This window comes from Protomyctophum parallelum (assembly GCF_964188405.1).
Source record: "Protomyctophum parallelum genome assembly, chromosome: 17".
Taxonomy (NCBI): domain Eukaryota; kingdom Metazoa; phylum Chordata; class Actinopteri; order Myctophiformes; family Myctophidae; genus Protomyctophum; species Protomyctophum parallelum.
In genome coordinates this window covers 12,892,026-12,914,652 of record NC_139719.1, presented here as the reverse complement: position 1 = coordinate 12,914,652, position 22,627 = coordinate 12,892,026, and the positions used below count along the sequence as shown (strand labels likewise).

Here is a 22,627-nt window from a genome sequence, read left to right as displayed (position 1 = left end):
GTGCTGAAAGTGAGCTTGATTTTCATGGTACAATAACCCATTCTGACCGGGCACCCATTTTGGTGTCGGCATCATGTTATGCTTTAGCTATTTAAAAATAGCAGATCTACAAGCTCATATCGCGCCACCGAGTGGCGCGATACGAGCTTGTAGGTCTGCTATTTTTTGAAAAATCAAAGAACGACTGACATTTTTTAGAATCTGATCTCAGGTCAGAATGGGTTCATCAGACCAGTGTGTGTCCGGCGGAAACCTCGTATGAATCTGATCTCAGGTCAGAATGGGATAATAGAGCTACACATAAAGGCAAGCGACTGTTCTCTATAATGCCCCTCATGTGAGTCTAATGATTATCAGGTCTTCAAAGAAATGCTACACTCTACACTACATCTGTTGATGTGGCTGGCAAACCAAAAAGGGAAACGATTATTTGTATTTATTTTTTACTTGAAATATGCAGTGAAATGTATGCCCTTTTAAAAATGTATATTAATTTGAACAGCTTGGCATGTGTAATAATGGCTGTTGAGTGTTGACTGACGGAAAGGCGCAATAAGGAATGAAAAAAAAAGGCGTGGAGGGGTGTGAACTGTGACGTGATGTCATCATTACAGCGGTGTATGTGTAACGTCAGCAGACCCTTGTGCGGAAGTGACAAAGCTTGTTGGTTAAGAGGGATTTGGTGAGACGACAGATGAGCGGAAAGGATCTTTGACCAGCCTACTCACATCTTATGCAAACACACACAATACAGTCTAGAGCCCAACCCACATATGGGTTTGGCCAATATAGCAGCTACTGTATTACTTTTGTACAACATTAAGAGGGTATGCACATGCATAAAGTGAGTGGCAAATCAAGTGGCAAAGTGAGTGACAAAGTGAGTTTAACGTTGTTTAATGCAATCAGATAGGACTTTTCTGTTTGGATGTATGGGCTCTCAAGGCCCAAAATCAGTAGGCGTTCTCTCGTAACTTCTGGGTACGAGGATGATGTCACATGCATACCCTCTATTGGCAATTATGTAGCCGCTAGAGTTAAGTGGATAAATGAAATAAAGTTTGCCTCAAGTCAAGTCAAGTTGATTGTTCCTTGTATAATTAAAGTAAAATGTTGTTTTCATGTAAACGTATTGAAATTTAAACTTTAAATCGAATTGATTCGAATATTTTGCACTTTTTGGCATTGTTAAACGGCAGGCTGGGACTCTCCAAAATCTGGATTGGACCCAGAATTCTGGGATCGTTCTAGTCTGCTCATATCATATAATATTATCCAAACACTCTCAATACAGTCACACCTACAGTATGGGATGTTACTCTGTATGCTAGGTTGAAGTGCACGGGATTAGTAATGAGGATTGTGTAAGGTTAGAGGCCATGTTTAGTATTCATGTATTCAGGTTTGTCTGAAATAGGAAAAGGGCAAACTGCATTTCATACAAGGTTATATCATGAAGCAAAATTAAAAAGTGAGTGTGAAGGGGAGGGGTCAATATTTCAGCTACTCAATTTGCTCAACAACCAAAGAAAACATTTTTTCCCATTCCATTAGCAGAGCTACAGTATTAACCACTTTCAACCAGTCCCTAATTTTGGGCAAGTCATAATAGGAAAAAAATCTGACAAATTCTCAAAATGTTTTAAAAACAGCAAAGAAATAGCCAATCTACAAGCTTACGACACGCCGTGAGCTTGTAGATCATCAGCTACTTCCGCTATTGGATGGTTTAAATTCATGTCACATCCGCTGGGCTACTGAAAAGCACGCATGGCACAAGACAGACGGCACACACATCTACCAGACATGCTGCTGCTGCACAACCACACGCCAAGGCAGGGAGAGCTTACCTTCTACAGGGGGGGGGGGGGGGGGACAGGGGAGAAGGAAATGGTGAAAAGAAAGGAAGAACAACATAAATAAATACAAAATGTTTCACCGGACACAGAAGTACCAAAACCAAGACCAACACAAATGAGTCCAGAAAGCCGAGAAGAGGCACAGGGAGTTCATTTGGAGAGTAAAACAGGGACATTGGAGGGGCAGTGCATGCCAAGCAGAAGGAATGCAGGGTAAAGGGGGATAAAAGTAAAAATAAACCAGCTACACTGAACAGAATTACCTTCTTAAATAGAACCGCATGACTATAAAATAAGCTTGAAGTAGCAAAGCAACAACAGCCATTTTGACCTCATAATAAGGTCATGCTACAAGAAAAAAACAAAAACAAAATACATTTCTTATCGAGGAAGGAAAACTAAAACTTAATAGTAAAAAATTAGGTTACTGTTCAGCCTGCAGCCTCCCCCCCCCCCCCCCCCCCCCGAGGCATTCTGGGAGTGTGTGAGAGAGCACGATTGAGATGGCGTTGGGGAACTAAATGCAAATTTTGCTGAACATGTAGAGCAACTGCTGCACTAATTTTGAAGTGCATGGGCCCGAATGAACAACGCACACACACACACACACAATGGCTTTAATAGGAAATAGGAAAATGTGTGTGAAAGAAGTAATAGCCTTTGACGAATCGCGGTATGTCAATTAGCTACATCTACGTCTGCATGATTCTGTACGTACCTTGTTGGCCCAGGCGTCCTCATCCCAGGACGTGAGCTGCAGCACTCTGATGATCTCGTTTATTTCGGCACTCATCTTCTCAAAGGTGAAGTTACGGTTCTTCAAGGCCTCCTCGACACCCTGGCTACCAGAGGTCTTTGTCGTCACAAAGATCTTGATGCCTACGGAGCATGACAATTTAGGACATTTAAACAAGCATGCGCAATTAATTATGAAATAATAAGAGAACAAGAGAGAGCACAATACTGAAAATGTATAATGTATATAAGGTCACAATGTATCACGCACACACATGTTAAAGTTGCTGTGCCCAGAAATGTGTGCACGAAATGTGTGTCTCTGAAGTGACATAGAACCTATGGATTTAAAAAAAGAGATCAGTGGAGCGTGGTTACCTGATATGAGGACGGGAAGCAGCTCTTTAACCGTGTTCATGGAATTGACCAGCATCACACGGTGCTCTTGGTGGGTCAGCTCCTGCTGTCTCTCATCAATCATCTTCGCCATCTTCGTCATCCCTGGACACAGGCATTATTATTATTATTATCATCATACCTGGACACAGGCAACAAACATGAAGGAACACACACAGACCATGGTTGGACAACATAGCCATATTATATTGATAGTGTGATATGAGACTTGATACTACAGCATGTGGGATTTGGGATATTATATTATCATGATATCGCATAAAGTGCCCTTTAATCAAAAATAGCTTTTGGGAAACAGTGGACTTCACTAGAGGACCTACCCAGTCCAAGGTTCTCAAGTCCTCCATGGACTCCACCACCTCTGTGTTAAATAGATAGAGGACCTACCTGGTCCAAGGTTCTCTGTGTTAAATAGATAGAGGACCTACCTGGTCCAAGGTTCTCTGTGTTAAATAGATAGAGGACCTACCTGGTCCAAGGTTCTCTGTGTTAAATAGATAGAGGACCTACCTGGTCCAAGGTTCTCTGTGTTAAATAGATAGAGGACCTACCTGGTCCAAGGTTCTTTGTGTATGTGATCAAGTCCTCCATGGACTCCACTACCTCCGCCACCGTCAGGTACTCCAGGATGCCTTTGCACACACGGATGATTTTGCGCACCTGCAACAATGAAGGACACGAACGCACAACAACATGAATGAAAGGAACAAAAACCTTTTTTTTTAATTCACACGGTTGGTGAGGTTAGGCGTTTATTGTAAACCCCTCACTCACAGTCCAATTAGCCTCGCTCACATTATACTGGCGGCTTATTGGCATGCTGTCTCTTTTGTTGAACTACCGTTTCCAGTCGCGTGTGCGCGTGTTGGTGTGTGTGTGTGTTCTGCCAGTGCTGGTTCAACAGATTCTGGCCCATCACCACTATGGCTATACTGAGCTGTCCCTGACCCGTATTCTATTCACCGCTGACTGATCACTCCTGCTGACTGCTGCAGACAGCAGTCGGTGGCCTGCTGTCCCGCTCACTGAGAGCCCATCCACCGGTATTTTTGCCTCCCCCTCCCCCACACACTATTTAACACTTGGAAGTGTGAAAGTGTGTGAATGTGTGAAAGAGATAATGAGAATGGTTCTCGGTTCACAAACACATTAATGTGTAACACGCGACACGCCGCGGTTAATCTAATATAATGCCGACACGCCCTTCAAACAAAGGAGTTGTTTCTGCAGCACTGACTCAGCCTTTACCTGGACGGTGAAACTTGTAAACATGAGAATTCCCCCCCGTGGCAACATTATCAGCCATGTCCATGTAAGGTAAGACATGCCAATGGGAATGGGGCTTCACTTCACTACCCAGAAACATCTGTTTCCTTAAAGCGGGCAGTACACTCGCGATGAAGTAGAACAAAAATCTGTTCAAAATTACATATTGTATTTTTTCACGCCTGCAGCTGGAGTTCCATTTATTTGAGTTATTCAATACATTGCCTGCATGTCGACCACAGTGAGTCGGTGATTAGAATTCTGTTCCAACTCAACTGTATGGCTGTGACTCCAGATCTTTAGTGGAAGCCTACAATATCTTTAAAAAGTATGTGGGGGGCGTCCGCTGGCCTAGCGGTACAGGCGCATATAGGCACATGATTGACAGCGTATTGCGGGTTCGAGTCCCGATCCCGACGACCTTTGCCGTGTGTCATTCCATGTCTCTCTCTCTCCCCGTTTCCTATCAATAAAAAATATCTTCCAAAAATGAGGATGTTCTTATTGCGTATACTGGTAACAGTGTTTTAGACATGTTCGCCAGGTGTAATAACCTGTGGTCTCTAGGTCAGTGTGGTTCTGGACCTTTTCAGGCCGTGACACCCCCAAAAAAATCATATATGTCAAATTTGTCAATCATATACCATGACAAGCACTTGGAATTGTAGGACTTGAGGCATAACATTTTGTTAAATAAAGTTAAATAAATATAGTGAAAATAGCAGATCTATAAGCTGACAACACCTCATGTTGTGAGGCAACTACTAGGCTGTGTGAGCTTGTAGATTGGCTATTTTCAAACAATTTGCCTCTTTCTTTTATTTTTTAGCTTTTTCTGCCTTTATTGATAGGTTGAAAGTAAGGTTGAGATGGGGGGGGAAGACATGTGGCAAAGGCCAAAATGGTCTTATTTCCAGGTTTTCTTTTGAAGTCCTTAAATTGTCACTTAACTGTCAACCTTGTCATCTGGGTCGACCCCAGATGACAAGGTTGACAACCACTGGTCTAGGACTAGGTTACTCTCCAAAATGGGTCTGGGAGCCAACAGTCTGGCATGGGGTCAGGCTCTAGTCTAGTCTCAGCGAGTAGTACGCAGCCCGCTGTGGGCTTACTATTACAGCAAGCCGTACCTCAGCCTCGTCAAAGGTCAGGAGCAGGTCAGAGGTTCCAGAGAGGATGCCCCGGGAGCCATCGATGAGGTAATCGCGAGCAGGTACCGAGTAGGGATCAGCTTTCAGCATGGATGCAGCCTGGACCAGTTTGGTGCATGCATTTTCAACCCTACGGAGAGAAGGAGAAGGCTGGTGAGGAAAACGAGAGCCAAAAAAAGAAGAAAGAAATGCCCAAAATGTCATGCTTGGTATCCTCGGTGAGCTCCAAAAAGCTAGATGGCCATTTACGCATCATGGAAGCAGCCGATTGTGGGTAGGGTAAGTGAAATTCTTTGGTTAAAACAAAGTTGTTTTTTGTTAAAAAAGGTTAAATCACTCTATTCTGATAGTAAGTAATCATTGCTGGGGATTACTTGGTGGAGGCCACTCCCCCCCTCTAGTGGAGTAAAGTGTTAAGCACTTCCGGGGTATCTGTCTAAAGCTCTAAGCTGTAGGGCGTAGGCATAGCATAACAAACACGGATTGTGTTTGTTCAGTGACAGTAACAGGAACCTCCCTGTCTCTCCAGCTCTTTAACGCATTTAGGACCGACATCGAAATAAAAACAAACAAATCGGTTCTAACAATTTTCTGAAATACCTCATGTTTCTATTTCATGTCAAGGACCACAAAAATTATATGTAATTGGCCAACGACCCCCAGCTGAAAATATGTTATTCCAGGGACCCCCCCAGAAGCAAAGACTTTAGTTAAAAAAGGTCCCTGTTAAAGAATATATATTCAAAGATTTGCGCCACATTTTCACGGGTTTTTCAAAAATAGCAGATCTACAAGCTCATAGCGCGCCACTCGTTTCAACAGCTAAAGCATAACATAATGCTTAAAACACCAAAATGGGTTCCCGCCCAGTATGGGTTAACTCTTTCTATGCTAAGTCTGAGATATCTCGTACATAAAGCTTTATATCAAATATGAAACGGTTTCGCGGATTCCTGCTCATTTATTTGTGTCATCACTTACAATTCCACTTGTTTAATCTGTATCCTGACTACATTCTCTATCCTGATTGGATAAAATTGGTATCCCAGTTTCGGTTTCTGAAAATGCATTTTATGTTTAATAAAAAGCCGGAGAGACATGGAGACTCCTGTTACTGTCACTGAACAAACACTATATATCAATGAGTACTATCAAAATAAGAGCTTCTGAAGACTTAACCAAAGAAAATCACGTAACTACCTTTAAAGCAAGAATTGTAATGTAGTCTAGCTAGCAATAACACACGGTCAGAGTGTACAAAAGATCCCAAAAATTAAAACACTTTCCTGAACACCATTTCATGGCTCCTCCTCCTCCATGATCTAGAGCCTATAGCAGCCTCAGGTATAATTTATCTGCCTGCATTTCACATGTATGTATATATATTTCGGCCGAAAAGCAAAACAGATTATTGGAGCTTCAAGTCACTTTAAAAAGCATCATTACATTAGCAGAGCGCTCTCAGCATGAATCCACTGTGAACACAACCTTTACCAGGATCTGTAAACAATCGTCTACATACTGAAGTTCCTTGCCTGAGGAAGACACTATGGTTTGGTGGAATGTAACTAAGTACATTACATTTTTAAGAACTGTATTTAAGTAGTTTTGAGGCATTTCTACTTTACTTGAGTATTTCCAATTATCAATACATTTTCTTCTATTCCACTACTTTTTTACACCACTGTGGTTTACAGTTTACACAGGGATGCGGTGCAGAAACAAAATGTCTGGAATATATCTCGTCCAGATGCATCGTTCTTTTAAGTGTATTGCTCCCAAATGTCGATATCAGTACTGGGCCCAAAATTACGGTATCGGTCGGGCTCTCGCTCTACTACATTGCACCACTATGGCAAGTGTTACTATGCAGAAGGCGCAGATGGATACCAACATTTCTTCTTCAGTTACTGTCCTGGAGCAGATCACACTGTAAAATGGTGATGTCTGGTTGTGAGTGTTCTCTCAGTAGGACAATGCAGAGAAGAGCATCTGCAGAGCACAGAATGCAAGCTCAGTGGATTGGCTTCAGCCCCGGTACAATACATGCCACCTGCATGTGAAAGGCTCCAGGGACATTGCACACAAAGAGTCAGGCAGAGAGCCAAGATCTTACACATGTTCCAATTCCCACAGAATCCCGACTTCCTCCTACCACTGCCTGCGGGCCAAACGTTCCTCCAGTTAATAGGGGAGCATTCATTATCAGTATTTTCCACATTCTAAAAAGGCCAGACAAGAGGAGCTAAGTTTCCATTCTTCCAAGGATACGGGCTAATATATGTGCATAGCATCAAGGATTATGCGCACATGTGTATGTGTATGTGTGTGTGTTCAGCCTACAGTGCCCTTTAGCGTGCGCTAGCGAGAGACAAGACAGCCATGCATTAACCGGAGCCCTTCCTCAGACGCTATATTTAGTGAAGGTGACACATTCTGCTGCATGTGCTGATGGATGACGACAGGGTGACGACGTGACTCCGGTGGGGGGCGGGGTGGGCGCCAAACGTGTCGAGCCTGATGACCTAACGTTTGTGCCAATCTATTTCATCCCAACCTTGGGGATGGATGTCCCCGGGGCCTGGGTCCTGTCCCGGTGTCCCCAACCCACACACACACACACACACACTCCCACTACTGTAGTCCGTCGCACGTTTAAGAAGATGCCGCACTGTGAACAACAGCTGGGCTCAAATTAATCATATTTGTCTAATTATGTTGAGTATTTTTATACAATATAAATAGTACGACCGCAAATATTCATTGAGGGATTTAGATTTAGACCCTGTGGTGTCGGGTTCGTTGGACACCTAATGGTTGACACAATGATGTCAATAAAGCAATTTGAAGCAGACGGCGCAACAGTCTGGACACGAGGTGCGCCTCCAATGCCCACCATCTTTATTGTAGTTCGGACATCGTTGCAACCTCTCTGTCGGACACACAAAACTTATGATTGGAGCTTTTTTTATATATTTTGTTTTTATCCCACAATCTTTGTAACCCATTTTTCACCCCTGTGTCAATTATCTAATGTGATCGTGGGCTCTACACACCCTCCGCCAACCTAGTCCCCATATATGGGGGACATGGGGAGAGCAACAGACTTGAACTCATGCTTCCTTCATGCCTGAGTGTCCAAGTTGCTCCTTTACACCTGACAGGGGGGAGTTTCCCTGGTTGGACGTAGCGCGTGGATGGAACACGTTATTCCAACCAGTTCCTTTCCCCTCCATCAGGTGCCCCGGCTGGCCAGGGGGAGGAAATTTAGAGACCAGGATTACTGCATGTTTTTTGTGAGGGTACCTACTACCTATCCTAGGGGACACGGGGAGAACATGCAAACTCCACACAGAAAGGCCCTTTCACCAACCCCGCCTCGGGTATGGGCACTGATGACGCGGAGGAGGCACGCCACCAGCACCCACAGCGCCCTGAGCAGGAATCGAACCCAGGACCTTCTAGCTGTGAGGCGACAGCACTACCAACTGTGCCACCGTGCCCACCGGATTGGAGCTTTGTCCTCCTCTCAGACCCGTCCGTTCGGCAGCAAAGAAAGTATTTTTGCTGCGTCTCCAAAACACGCAGGACGTGTCTTTAGGTCGGCTTGGAGAGGCAGCCGGTTCTCGCTCTCAGTTCCCTCCAATCTTTTTATAAACCTGCTACGTTAAAAATCATCCATCTCGGCTCCCCCCTCTGTACCCACTCCACTCACATGCTCAAGATTATGTAGCATATATAAACTGTATAATCTATTCATTAACTTGCTTTAGTTGCTTATGTTGTTCATTTATTCAATCACTTCTAAAAGCAGCTGTGAGTCTCATTCATGGGCATGGGGTCCATGCTTGAGGCCTTTTCTGCTCTAAGAGCTCCTCTCTGGGCAAAGAGTCTGCTGTTTAGTATTTATATTACACCGGGGCAAGACTGAGGCACTTAACATGCCATGTCTGACCTTTGCCTGGGTACAAACGGCCATTACTGCAACAGATAAAGAGAGAGGCAGAGAGAGAGAGAGCCAGAGAGGCTGGTGGGTTGAACATTCAGGAAGGGTTATTTGTTTCATTGAAGGCATTGTGACTCTGATGTGTGAATCAATAGAATTGAGGAAGTTTACAACACAGAGAGACATAATTATGTTGCTTACTTGATAAAAGCTGGTGGCATGTCTCTTTTCATGATCTGGTCCTCTGTGGTCTGAACGGTGTCCTTCCCCACCTGGAAGACAAACAAATACAAAGATGATACACCGATCAACAAGAATCCTGTATGAACAAGAATCCTCTAACTTTACTGTATAATGCATTTCTAATTCCTGCATCCAAGGTTCTCATGGGAAAAGTCAGGGACTTTTAATATAGAGTTTAATTGTTTATCGTTTCTTGTTTATTAGCAGGGTTAATGAGCCATCATTTTGTTTCAACAGGTACATTTCTGGAGGGAAGCCAGTGCAATGTGTAAAGCAGCCTGAAAGCCAACTCCTCTCCCTCCCATAGCCTAGGTGACTCACCTCCCCCACCACCATGACCTCAGCCCAGTGGGGGGGTGGGGGGGGACTCCCCCACATACAACTGTCACGGGTGGGGATATGTTGGGTGACAGCGTCACCACCTCATGTGAGCACAGCACATGTTTTTCCTGACACCCAAACCACGATCCGGATCCACACTACATTTGCATGATCGTTATTAATACATGACAATTTGAGTGTGACTGCCGTCGCCGGATGTTTGTGTCCAATGGCTTATGGCGCGCCCAGATTTTGGAGTTTCTATTTGAGAACGATATTTAACTTAAACGCACACAATGTTCAAAGTTTATTCAACCAGTTTATTCATGTTTTGAACATTTTTAAATGTAAAAAAAAAAAAAAAGAAAAGAAAAATGTGTGCCTATAATAACATACTCAGATTACGGGCGCCATGTTTAAAGTTGTTACGAATCAGGACAGTTAGCACTTACAATGTCTGGCTATAATGAAAAAGACATGGCCGATCCCCCCACCCCCCACACCTTTCCATACACGTAAAGAACTGCACTGACATGTTTACTTTTACATTCAGACACTCAAGCACGGTCGGTCTGCTTACTCAAGCGGGCCGACCGTCCACCCACTCAGAGCAGCCTCCGTACAATGCAACGTCCACAACACAGAGGGTTTTGAACTGCTGCGGAAGGCCGACGTGCCGAAACGCGTCCCGTCCCGTTTCTCTAGGTAGACCGCTGCTGTGTGTTTGCTCAAAATAAACAAGTCCATAAGAAGCTACTCAAAGTGGGTGTGGAAACTGTGGATATTCTTTCCTTAATGCTCTATGTATCTTCAAGAATCTGCACCCAGCTATTATAAGAGACTACTCCTCAAACCCCCCCCCTCCGAGTAGAGCGTGCATTCTCCTAACGGTTTTTTGATCTGGTGGGAGAGTTCTACAGAATACAAAGATGACATCATTAAGATGTTGAAAACTAGGAGTGCAACAGTTAATTGAAGTAAATGATATAATCAATTACAAATATATATTTCAATCAAATAATCTACAAGCTCACAACAACACGCAAGCTTGCGAGAGAAGATCAGCGATTTCAGCACAACACTGTTGTAGGCAAAGTATAAAATAGGGCTTAAGTGGTTAATCGATTTTGATCAATTTAACAACAAGAATTGCTCTGCATTTATTTGTTGATAGGTAAAATGATGTGCTTCTAGATTATTAAATTAACTAAAAAGTGTGGGGAGCTCTTATCATACATCATCACATTCCAGCCAATCACAATTGGCATCTTCACTTTTCTGCCCTCACGTTTTATCCTCAATATGTACTTTGCTCAGCCAATCAAATCATGGCTATTGGGTGATCACTGATCAGCCAATTAAATCATAACTATAATTCACACAAACACACAAAGCTGGGCATAGTAGGGGCTTTCTCCCCTGAAAAAAATGAAAATGAAAAAAAGTTATGTGTTGCCCGATTGTATGGCTATTCCCTATGTCAAGGTAAATGATTTTGTGCTGCCTGGCACCTTCATTTCAATACTGTTAGTGATGCTGACTCGCTGAGTGGGGGCCGTTTGTTGGTGGCCTTACAGCAGTGCCATTCCAGACAGCTGACGTGGACGGAGCCAGACCATAATGGACCAGACAGACATACTGTAGTGTAATTCACCTCATTCGCTTTTCATTGGAGACCAGGGAGAGCGCATTTGTGTGTGTGTGTGTGTGTGTGTGTGTGTGTGTGTGTGTGTGTGTGGGGGGGGGGGGGGGGGGGGGGGGGAGGGGGGGGCAGAGTAGTTATAAATTAGGAACAAGGGTCGTGCCAGGCTAAAACTGGAGCTTAGCGGCGGGGGGCCGGTGGGCTCACAGAGAGAAGTGGTAGCCTAGATACGATGCCATCATCCTCAGCCTGACATTCCACCCCTGAGTGGCTGTGAACAATAGCCAAAAACAACCCACTACAGTGTTCCAGACCCGCTCGGCTAAAGGGCAGAGGGGCCTGGGGGTGATGGCAGAGGGATGTAGGGCACAGACTAGAGTAGTAAACATGAGTGTGTGTGTGTGTGTGTGTGTGTGTGTGTGTGTGTGTGTGTGTGTGTGTGGGTGTGTGTGTGTGTGTGTGTGTGTGTGTGTGTAAAAAAAGTCTTCCTGGCCTGCCAGCAGCACTACATAAAATACTACCATAAAGAAACCAAGAGGGTTGCGCTGCCTTGTAAATTCTGATAAGTAGGCCAAAGATTTTGCAACATTAACTTGCACACAGACTTTGTTTTATAGGGCAACAACTAGAGAACATATTTTGCTGCAATCTGCAGTAACAATGTACTGAGAGGTATATTCATGCAATTAATTTTAACTTAACCCATTCTGACCTGAGATCAGATTAAAAAAAAATGTCTATTACATCCTGACAGTTTCATTATTAACCCATTCTGACCTGAGATCAGATTTAAAAAAAATGTCAGTCGTTCTTCGATTTTTCAAAAATAGCAGACCTACAAGCTCGTAGCGCGCCACTCGGTGGCGCGCTATGAGCTTGTAGATCTGCTGTTTTTCAATAGATAAAGCATAACATGATGCCAACACCAAAATGGGTGCCCGTTCAGAATGGGTTAATGAAACATATTGGTTATATGACTTATAATGTTGTCTTATAACCATGGCAATAAGTTACTACAACTTAAGGTAAGGTGAGGCAGGAGAGCCTGCCACTATCCTGCAATAGCGATTCGGGTGTGAAAGTCAGAGTGTAGTCTAGGCGTGCAAATCTGTGTTAGTTTGTTTTCCTCCGCTTAGTAATCTGCTTAAATTCAGCGGGTCGTCTCGTCTGATCTGAGGTCGTAGAGGGGCTCAGGGAGAGGAGACTCAGCGTGCGTGGGGGGCAGAAAACACCACCAAATGTTTTGAATTTGTCTCAACACCACGATGAACCACAAGTCCTACTGAAAGGATATCGTAGGAATTTAGGAAATGAGTTGCAGTTTGCATGGCTTATCGCTTACTGTAGCTGAGCTGTTAAGACAACACTGGCAAGTACCCTATAAGGCAGCTTCTGACATGATCATGACTAAACAGAGAAAGAACAAGAGGAAATCTGACACGGTGTCGGCTTACACTCTCTCCAATACTGGCCCGGGCACAGTTCCGGGGGCTCAAATACTGAGTCCAGACAACTGTCATCGGGGCAGACTGCCTATATTTCAGCTGAGTGCTGCTGAGTCATATATCTCCTACAGTACAGCATAACGTTTTCCATCACGGGAAAAAAGATGAGCCTCCTAACGGACGCCACATGAATCTGCCACTCCCCCTTCCTTCTGCCCCCCCCCCCCCCCCCCCCCCCCCCCCCCGAGGCGAGAAGGCCCTTCCTGTGGTCTGGAGGAGTTCAAAAACAGACTGCAGCCGCGATCTAAACAATTTGCTGTAAAAATAGAACTGACACACAAGTTTATAACCGTTGTTGTCAAGCAGTGTCCTGATGCCTGCCCTGGGACCCCTTTTTTTACCACATCAGCCCCTATATATGACCATATGACATGACAGATGCTACTAGTGTCATTGTTTATGTTTATTGTTTACCTACAAAATTGTAAATTGTATAATAATAAACTTAGTCAATATAGAAGTTTGTAGATCTGATAATTCTTGACTATAATAATACCACATGCCCCCAACAATTGGGATACATGCCAGGTTGAAAACGATCTGAAACTGAAACTTTCAACTGGTTCTCAATCAAGGGCGTGGCTTTTTGGTCTGGACTTGTTTTTTTCTTCCTGTCAGATACCAACCAGCAGCTGGGCTGATGATTGGGCAACGTGCCCATTACCCAAACCACAGCACAAATTGCCAGCTCCACGAATAGATCTGAGCCAACAAGCCAAAGCACAAATGGATATTAAAGCGTTTCCCTTCTGCCATAATTTGTTTCCCTTTTTGACTGATTCGGTGTCATTGTTGCAGCATGCTGCTACATACCAACCGCGCCACAAGAGATTTACCATCGGTGACTGGAGTGGAAATGTTGACAGTGCTTTCGACAGCCAAGGGCACTGTGAGGAAACCCCTGCGTTGTGAAGTGTCTTGATAAAGTGGCCAGGCCTGTAGAACAGATCGGGCTTTGTTGACATCAGCCCATCGCTCCACGGGTAAGAAGAAAAGGGCACTCTCTAAAAAGCCAAAAGGTTGCAAAGAGACACAGTGTGCCTTTCACACATCGGCCAGCTTTTCAGCTCAATGCTGTGTTACTCATGGCGACCGCAGAGATCTAAATTCTAGCGAGCTCGGTCACTGGTGTCCTTAGCGATGCGCTACAAGCGAAACCTTCTACACTTCAGTACAGAAGTGTCACATAAAAAAGCACTTGTGTTAAACTGTACATAAAACGTTTAAGCCTAGTCCAGAGAGACTGGCAGCCCAAATCCAACCCAAAATCTGATTTCCTATCCAGATCGGAGTCCGATTGTTTTTATGCATGTCTGAACAAGGCTAGTAATTATGTGTCTCAAAACTGATTAGTCTAGTATGGATAGGCCAGTCTGCAAGTCTGACCATAGGCTTATTGCCGCAAAGCAACGGATTTCCCCACTAGTCTGAATGACTTTGCAGTGCTATCAAATGAAATATGATCATCACACAATTTGCTGACACAGTCCTCCATTAGCTAGCTTGCATCGATGCTCTTGTTGTGTTCAAAGTGGTATCAGATGACTTCTGACTAAGAATCACATCAACGGTAGAGATAGAGTGCACAGAAGGTCGACCGCTTCACCACACTGTCCACCGGCACCATGTCAAACATGGTTTATTAATATTGTCGAGGAGCAGTACAGTAAGTACACATGGGGTGTGTACTGCTTGATGAAAGGCACAAATCAACGGCCTTGCCATGGTGTAGCCACAGTCTGTATATCACACCTCTCAAACTCATATTACAGCAGCCAAGCACTACTGAGGGACCCTCAACATTATCGGCCAACGCTCAACGATACGATGTCAGAATGCAGCCTTGGAAATGCTCTATAAAAATGGCGAGCGACACAAACCTAGAGTTGTTCCGATACAGATACTGGTTACTCGGGCCGATACCACCCTCAAGTACTCTGTACGAGTCGGAACCGGCCCCGATACTCTGACCCGAGTACCAAAACATCCAATTGGCACTAGGCTGAACGAATGCAACAGCAGTCATTCTGCCCCAACACTGCAGCAAATCGCCAAAAACAGCCGATCTACAAGCATAAATGACAACTGACAAGTGTGACAATGAATTTAAATTGTAGAAAAAAGGGGGTAAAACTTTTAATAAGTGGTTACTCAACGAAAATGAAAAGTACTCATATCGGTACTCGGTATCGGCGAGTACTAACATTTAAATACTTGTACTCGGTCTGAAAGGAAATGGCATTGGGACAACTCTACACAAAACAATTTCCTCTTGACAAATTACAGGAAGTTAGAGTGCCAGGTAATAGGAAGTCTTCTTTTGTAATCCTTTAAAGCACTTTGCCTGCAAAGTGCTTTAAATGTTTATATGTCAAGACAAAAAGCTGTCATATTTCAAGCATTTACATGAGCAACATCTAGCGGTTTCTTATGACGACTTATCTGGTTACGTCACTAAGCACTATTATTTACCATACTGACCGGCATCGGACCGGAAATATCTTATATAAGCTCACAACACAACTTGTGAGCTTAGACTGATTATTTTCTGTCCACAATACTACCGTGTGACAGAGAATAAATCGGACTTCAGTATCAAAGAGATGATGACGCATTTTTTAAGTGCAGTTATACAATATACATTGCTTATCATCTTGCGCTCTCCAGACACTGCTTATTTGTATTCTGAAGTCCAAAAGACTTGGTTTTCGTCTGTGCCAAGAACCTATGCCATTGGCATTCTTTTCCTTATCCAAAGACTATAAAAGGAACTGCAAAGATGACGGAGAGCAGAACTGAAATGAAAAGGCCTTGTTTAGTAATCTTGAAAGAATTCGCACAGGCTACAGCCATAAGAATGCAGTACTACTGTAGTGTAGGCATAATATTTGGACAGTACTTGTGTTATAACTTTAAGTGCGAAACGTAAACTTCTATTCAGCTCACCAGTGAAAACGTGTACACCAGTGATACTCTCTGCATGCAGTCCATCATCATCTCCCCCTGGCCACAGGCAGGGCCAGAGAATCAATGAGATCATGTTTTCACCATGTTTGTATCCATGGTTATGGTTATACAAACTACCCTGTTCATCCTCAACTTTAACATACTCGATACTTTTTCATATTGGTCAACGACAGTGACAACTACTACTATACTATTTTTGTGAATTCGTAATCACAGACTCACCATCCTGCCAGGCTATGGGAATCATGGGATAGGTGTCTGTAAGGCTGTGCGAATAGCTGTTCACCCAGTGAATGGAGTCTAGCCTATGCCAATTTACCCCTTCAATCAGTTGAAGCCATGAAACTATTGACGCGTAGTTGATAATATTCCATGGCACGCATGTACAACCTATGGCACATGCACGCACGCACACACGCACAAAAGAGAGAGACATTTTGAGGTTACTGCATCAAAGTGCAACTATTATGATTGGGGAATGCTTTAGTTCCCCCCCTCTGAGCTGAGATGCATTCTTGCTTCCTGGGAATTCTTCACATTCCCAACAGTCATCTTTAATTGAGGGCGGCCTTTGAGACACTGAAAGTCAATCAGTGTTAATGAAGGGGTTGTTGGGCTTTATAGATATCAAGTTCTGAGACAGGACACACAATAGAGGCCCACAGGTGCAACCAAACGGTAGTCAGCCCATAACACATTATGTTTAGTAGAGCAACAGTTAATCAAACTTAGATAACAGATTTGCTGGAACCCCATAAGCCTGTGTGCACCCTCAGATCCTCGGATAGGGCCCTAGTTCCTCCCGCAGTTTAATGTTTCTGATGTCTTGATGTTTTGTTGTTTTTTTTGTCCTTTTTGCTGTTTATAACCTGTCTGTAAAGCACTTTGTAGCTATATGTTTGGAAAGGTGCTATATAAATAAAATATATTCAAACTAATCGGTTTAATAGTTTATTAAAAACTATCGATTGTAATAAAATACATTTTAGGGAACAATAATGAAAAACGAATACAATACATATTATATTGAGCATAAATGGCCTGTGCATTCCAATTAGGCTGAAGGTTAAAACACTTAACACATTTCTGGGCAAGTCATTAGGCTAACATTTCTTCTATTACTATTTATTGCTATTTTATTTTTATAAGACATAATGTTTTGACAAAGTATAAAAACAGGGCCAGTGGGGCAGAGTGATCAGATGAAACTAAATCCATTATAGAAAATCTATTGGATTTGTTTTTCTCCCGTCAATTTGTTGATACATTAAACTAAAGTATTTAATCAAATAGTCCCAATCAAAATAATAAATTGCAGCTCCAATAATATCTTGCGGATGGTTCACCAGTCACACAATATCTGCCCTTTTCATCTCCACGCATTTGGAATAACAACAACGGGCCCCTTCCAGTTTTAATACTCGCCAAGTCTAATGATGTTTGAAAAGTGATGCATCAACCCAGCACTCAACTGATCTCCGCAGACAGTCGCAAGCACCCGCAAAGGAATCTTGGTCTGATCATCCCTCTCCCTGACAAATTCTCTGGCGATGGGAAATGGGCTGAACAAATAGTTGCAGTACCTACTAGTCCAACTCCACGTCAAATCACTTTGTTGAAATTTCCTTGATTACGCTGCTGGCTTAATCGTTAGAAGTCGGCCTCATTAGAGGCCCTGCCGCATCTCTGTGCAATATGTGGTTTTGGGAATACATCACATATATAAAATGCATTTATTATGAAACATGCGTAAGCTAAGAACGTAACTAGAACATATCTACATAATGACACTATACATATAAACTATACATATTTACTATGCTATACATATGTACTATGAAGTGCTATGACTATATACAATGCAATTATTGTGCTGTCTACATGACATTTGAAACGTGATAAGTCTGTTTCAAATGCTATCCAAGTCTAAAAAGTGCTATCTACATATCTACATATCCTGTCTCTCTCCACTAAATACACATGCGGCGTAATCATGGCATGATCTCCCTGTCTGATCTTGAGCCAAGTGTGAGCCGATACACGTAAGCGTACGTTTCGTTTAGTGGTGTGCCAATAAAAAAGTGGAAATGTGAGTACTTTTGTCCTCCATTGATTTGAAATTGGGGATGTGCTACCTTTTGGGGATATTTTTCAATTCCTGTTTTTTCAGGACTAAGTATATTATATATATTTTATATATATATATATTTTTTCATCAACTAAGTCAAAGTGTGTAGTTTGTGAATGAACTGCCATTCATGCCCGTAGCCATACATTGTTAATTCATGCCCGTAGTGGGGGTGGTACCGTTTAATGACATGCATGATTGGTCTACTTTTTAGGGTACTTTTGAGGGGACAAGTAATTCAAATTACAGACAAAGAACTGTGTGAATTATATCAAAAATAGCACAGTAGAGTAAGAAACTAAACCGTGTGTCCCTCACATAATTCATGCATCATCAATAATTGAGAAGTGCTAAGTATAGAAACTAAGAGCCAAGCAGCAGTCCATGACTCAGGCACAACTTGTGGCTTTTTACGAATCCATCTTCATCTCAGCCTTAATTACAACAGTATCCAAACATTGTCCGTGTTGTGTTTCCAGGGCAACTGGAAATAATTAGAGACTTACGCCGTCATGCCCCCATAGGAAATATGTGATCATCATTCCTCAGATAGAGTTGAATCCTTTCAAGTAGCTACAGCAGGATATGACGTGAAATCTATGTGATCATACTAACATGTTGAAATGCATGTACCTCACAAAGCTGTATGATGAACAAATGCATCGAACTGTCCCCTGGATATGACCAATGTTACCCAAGAGTTTCGCCCAACAAGATCTTCATCAGGGAATGAATGAATGAATGAATGAATGAATGAATGAATGAATGAAATGGAACTTTATGTGTAGAATTCATTGGTATCATCTCTCTTAAGAGTTTAATTAGCATGCGAACAAGAAGGCACTGGAGCAGCTCAGACGATTCAGGCCCTTCGTTTATTATAACAAGGTGCAAGTAAAAAGTGACAACGTTTCGATGTGTAAGTTACATCTTCGTCAGGTCATGACCTGACGAAGATGTAACTTACACATCGAAGCTGTGAGCTGCTCCAGTGCCTGCTTGTTCGCATGTTATCTGTCCTGCTCCTGAGATGCACCAGACTGGCCTGCTAGAGGCTAGAGGCGCGGTTGGAACTCCCTTCTACAGTACATGAGTTTAATTAGCACTTTAGGCCTATGCCTTACATATACAATAACATTCATTTTAAAAAACTGAATGTAATTTCCTATGCTGCTGGTTATTGTATTGTATTGTCCTTCTTGTTTGTGTATCTATGGTCGTCTGTATATGTTGAGTATGAACCAAGACAAATTCTTATCAACTTGTTGACATGGCAAATAAATGATTGAATCTTGAATCTTGAATCACGTCTGCATTTATGTACTTATGTCAATTACGAATGCAGTAACTCAATGTTTGTAAGCAAACACAACACAGCACCATTACAGAATTAATTACACCTGACCATCACATGCTTTCACAATGCCCCATGCTGACAGGGATTATACTGGGCACCTACTTTTCCCCCCGCTATACTAAATATCTTTGCCGAAAATGGCCTATCTACAAGTTGACAATGCTCTCGCGTTTGCAACACGTTGTCAGCTTGTAGATCTGCTATTTTTGCCGAATGTTTGGCCTAGAACAGGGACACACGGGTTCATCTGGTTAAGGTAATCGAAAAAGTATTACGCCCTATCTTGTGTTATTTTTTGTATGCTTTTCTGTATAAAATCACTGACAAATTCAATGAAAACAGCCATTTTTATTCTATCTATCATATCTTGCATCTTGTCATGCAAAGTTATTTAATTACATAACAGGGTGTGAAATTAATACCTAGACACACCCACCCAAGTTGTGGTAAGTAAAAGGGTATCACACAATGGTTAGGGTTCAGTTTACTAAAGCCTTTTTTACTTGTATAATAGTGCAGGTGGCTAATGAAAAAATAAACGGTTAATTTCCTGCTTTGGATGAAACACTTTGACCAGACCAGTCAGTGAACACTGTCATCCTTTCTGTATACACACCTCCCTCTCTCTATCTACACACACACACATTCTTCCTCAGAGGAAGGAAATCTGCGTGGGTGTGGACATGTCAACAGAACACACAATGGGGTAAAGTCTTTCATATTAAGCACTTAAGAATATGTTTAAAAACAGAAATTTAAAACAAAACAGAAATGTAAAGACACTCTGGTGAGTGTCGAGAGAGCCACACAAATTAAGCGTAGTTCATTGTGGTCATTCATTCTAAATTAAGCATTCCTTTGCTGAAAGGGGATGCCAGTTCAATTGTCCAAAAATGTACCCCCCCCCCCCACAACAACAACTGCCAGGCAGGGAATCCTAGCCTTGCCCAAGCTGACACTGACAGCGAGCAACATAGTGGACTGACAGGGTCTAGTACCACAAGTCACTATTTAAAACCATCTGCATGAATCATCTTCCACTTCCTTTTCTTCACATACCCACTATATCGGAGAGGATGCCGATATCATTTTCTCCATTCTTACAGTACAAGTACAGTATGTACATGTCATTTTTTGTTTGTTGTACTAATGCATTAACAGACTCTAGAAGTTATTCTATTACCCTGTACTGCTTTTAAAATATAGGTGGGAAACTAACTGACACCTGAATTTGCAGGGCATTTAGTCATAAATTGCAAAACGATAATATAAAGTATCATTTCTCACTTGCTGCCATGGGTTCAGTTAGCTATTATATTAAGGGAGTATGGGAGATGTCACTTCAAGGCAGCCCTGTTGTGGTTTTCAGTTTTGTACTCTCAAAGCCACAGCTGTAAAGGGGCTGCATTCAATTAATTCATTAAACAAAAGCTTTTAGGATGCCAGCTAATAAGATGATTTATGCAATCAAATAAACATCATTGTGACAATCCCTAAAAGGTTCAATTTCAACTCAAGTGGGACATAATTTATAATTGGGCTATGAGTCATTTTGACAGGAGGAAACAATCATTTGGGTGTCAATGAGAAACTATCTGATAGCTGCTGAAAAGTAAAGTGATTAACATATTAAGTCATAAGTACCACAACTCTAGGCCTAGGGTGTAAAAGAGGAGGTAACACTTGTGGCATACATTATTAAGTTTCAGTATAGTAGTGGTAATGCATTATTGCCTGGTGCCTATACGTCCACAGATGGCAGTCCAGTCCACTCCCAGTCTCCCAGGGAGGCAGGGCATATTTTCAAGGGGAAAAGGGCGTCACTCGCTGCCCTTTGCCCCGTGTTGGTTGAAACAACTCAAAGGAACTTTGAAAGCCTGTACACAGAAAACGTTTTCGGCGTTGACTGAAAGCAAAATAACCACACTTGCATAGACATAAGCTGGCTGGACCTGATAATAACCCCTTTAACCAGTCAGAACTCAGAAGTGGACAAACAAGAGCGACAGGTAGCCAATCCGCCCCCCGGGTCGGAATCCTGCCTGGACAAATACAAGAGAAAGAACATAGACAAGAGAAACTCACCCGAACCAAGTTGCTGACAGCGGCCTGTACAGCAGCCACCGGTGCTGTGAGATCTGGGATCGCTTTCCCGTCAACTTCACCCTCTTCGTGCATGATCACCAGATGGGATATCTGCTGGGCCACCGGCTCCAGGATACTTTCTATCGTCTTTGTGTGAAACACCGGCATGATGGCAAATTTGATTGAGTCAGAGACCCACCACTATCCAAGAGAAGAAAAAGATAGAGCCGCCTGCTCCTAAAAAAGTACTTTTTCTCTCGCAACTTCTTCTTGCTCTTAACAAGGACTGTCCGAAACGATCCCAATCACTCTTTCTAATACCCCCTGGACGAAGGAAGACTCTACTACTACAACTACTGCTCCCCTTGCAACCAACCATCAACGTGAAAAACTCCCCAGCCAGCCGGGGCAAAGCAGCGAGCTCAGAATGAGTGAGAGACACTCAACCTAAACCTCAATGAAACTAACGCCCGCCCTCCGACCAATAAGACGACCCCGTAGGCATGACCGCACGCGTGCGATTGGCTCACGCGAACGCCACTCTTTCCCCACACACCCACGCTCCCCCCTTTTCGTACATACTACTGTCGAGTTTGCTAGAGATGCGAGGACGCCGAGGAGTTGCTCCCGAAATTACGCAATACATTCTCATGCCCTAAAAAGGAAAATATGTGTCTACTGTTGGTTGTGTGAGGAGTGGATTCCACACACTGTAAGCAGCGCAGGAGGACTCGAGGAGGCTGTAAATTGGGACTGGTTGGACGGGTTCTCCTCTCCAGGCACATCTTTTTGGCAGATAAAGGGAGCTGCCTGTGTGATGAGACCAGATCTGATTGTAGCAATGAGAACTGATTCCCATTGTAGTTTGTAGAATGGGTACAGTTCAAGGAAAGTACAGGTCAATAAAATACAAAAGGATAAACCCAGAAAAAGCACTAAGACTTGTTTACATCATCAGGGTCCTGCGTCCTCCACTTTCAATTCATCAGAACATTTAAAGACATA

The 22,627-nt window shown here is 43.0% G+C and overlaps 1 protein-coding gene across 2 annotated transcripts in view; it reads right to left on the bottom strand.

Annotated features, from left to right (window-relative positions):
* The window catches only part of LOC310875143 (vinculin), a 36,481-nt gene extending 14,415 nt beyond the window's left edge, over positions 1-22,066 (bottom strand). The window contains exons 1-6 of one of the 2 annotated variants that reach the window (XM_083788260.1): positions 21,623-22,066; positions 9,576-9,646; positions 5,408-5,558; positions 3,563-3,671; positions 2,973-3,095; positions 2,578-2,738 (exon numbers count right to left, since the gene is read on the bottom strand). In XM_083788260.1, coding sequence (XP_083644386.1) covers positions 2,578-2,738; positions 2,973-3,095; positions 3,563-3,671; positions 5,408-5,558; positions 9,576-9,646; positions 21,623-21,790 — 783 coding nt within the window. In that variant the 5' untranslated portion in view covers positions 21,791-22,066. The remainder of the gene's footprint in view (positions 1-2,577; positions 2,739-2,972; positions 3,096-3,562; positions 3,672-5,407; positions 5,559-9,575; positions 9,647-21,622) is intronic. The other variant, XM_083788261.1, reaches the window with a different exon arrangement.
* Positions 22,067-22,627: the final 561 nt, after the last annotated feature.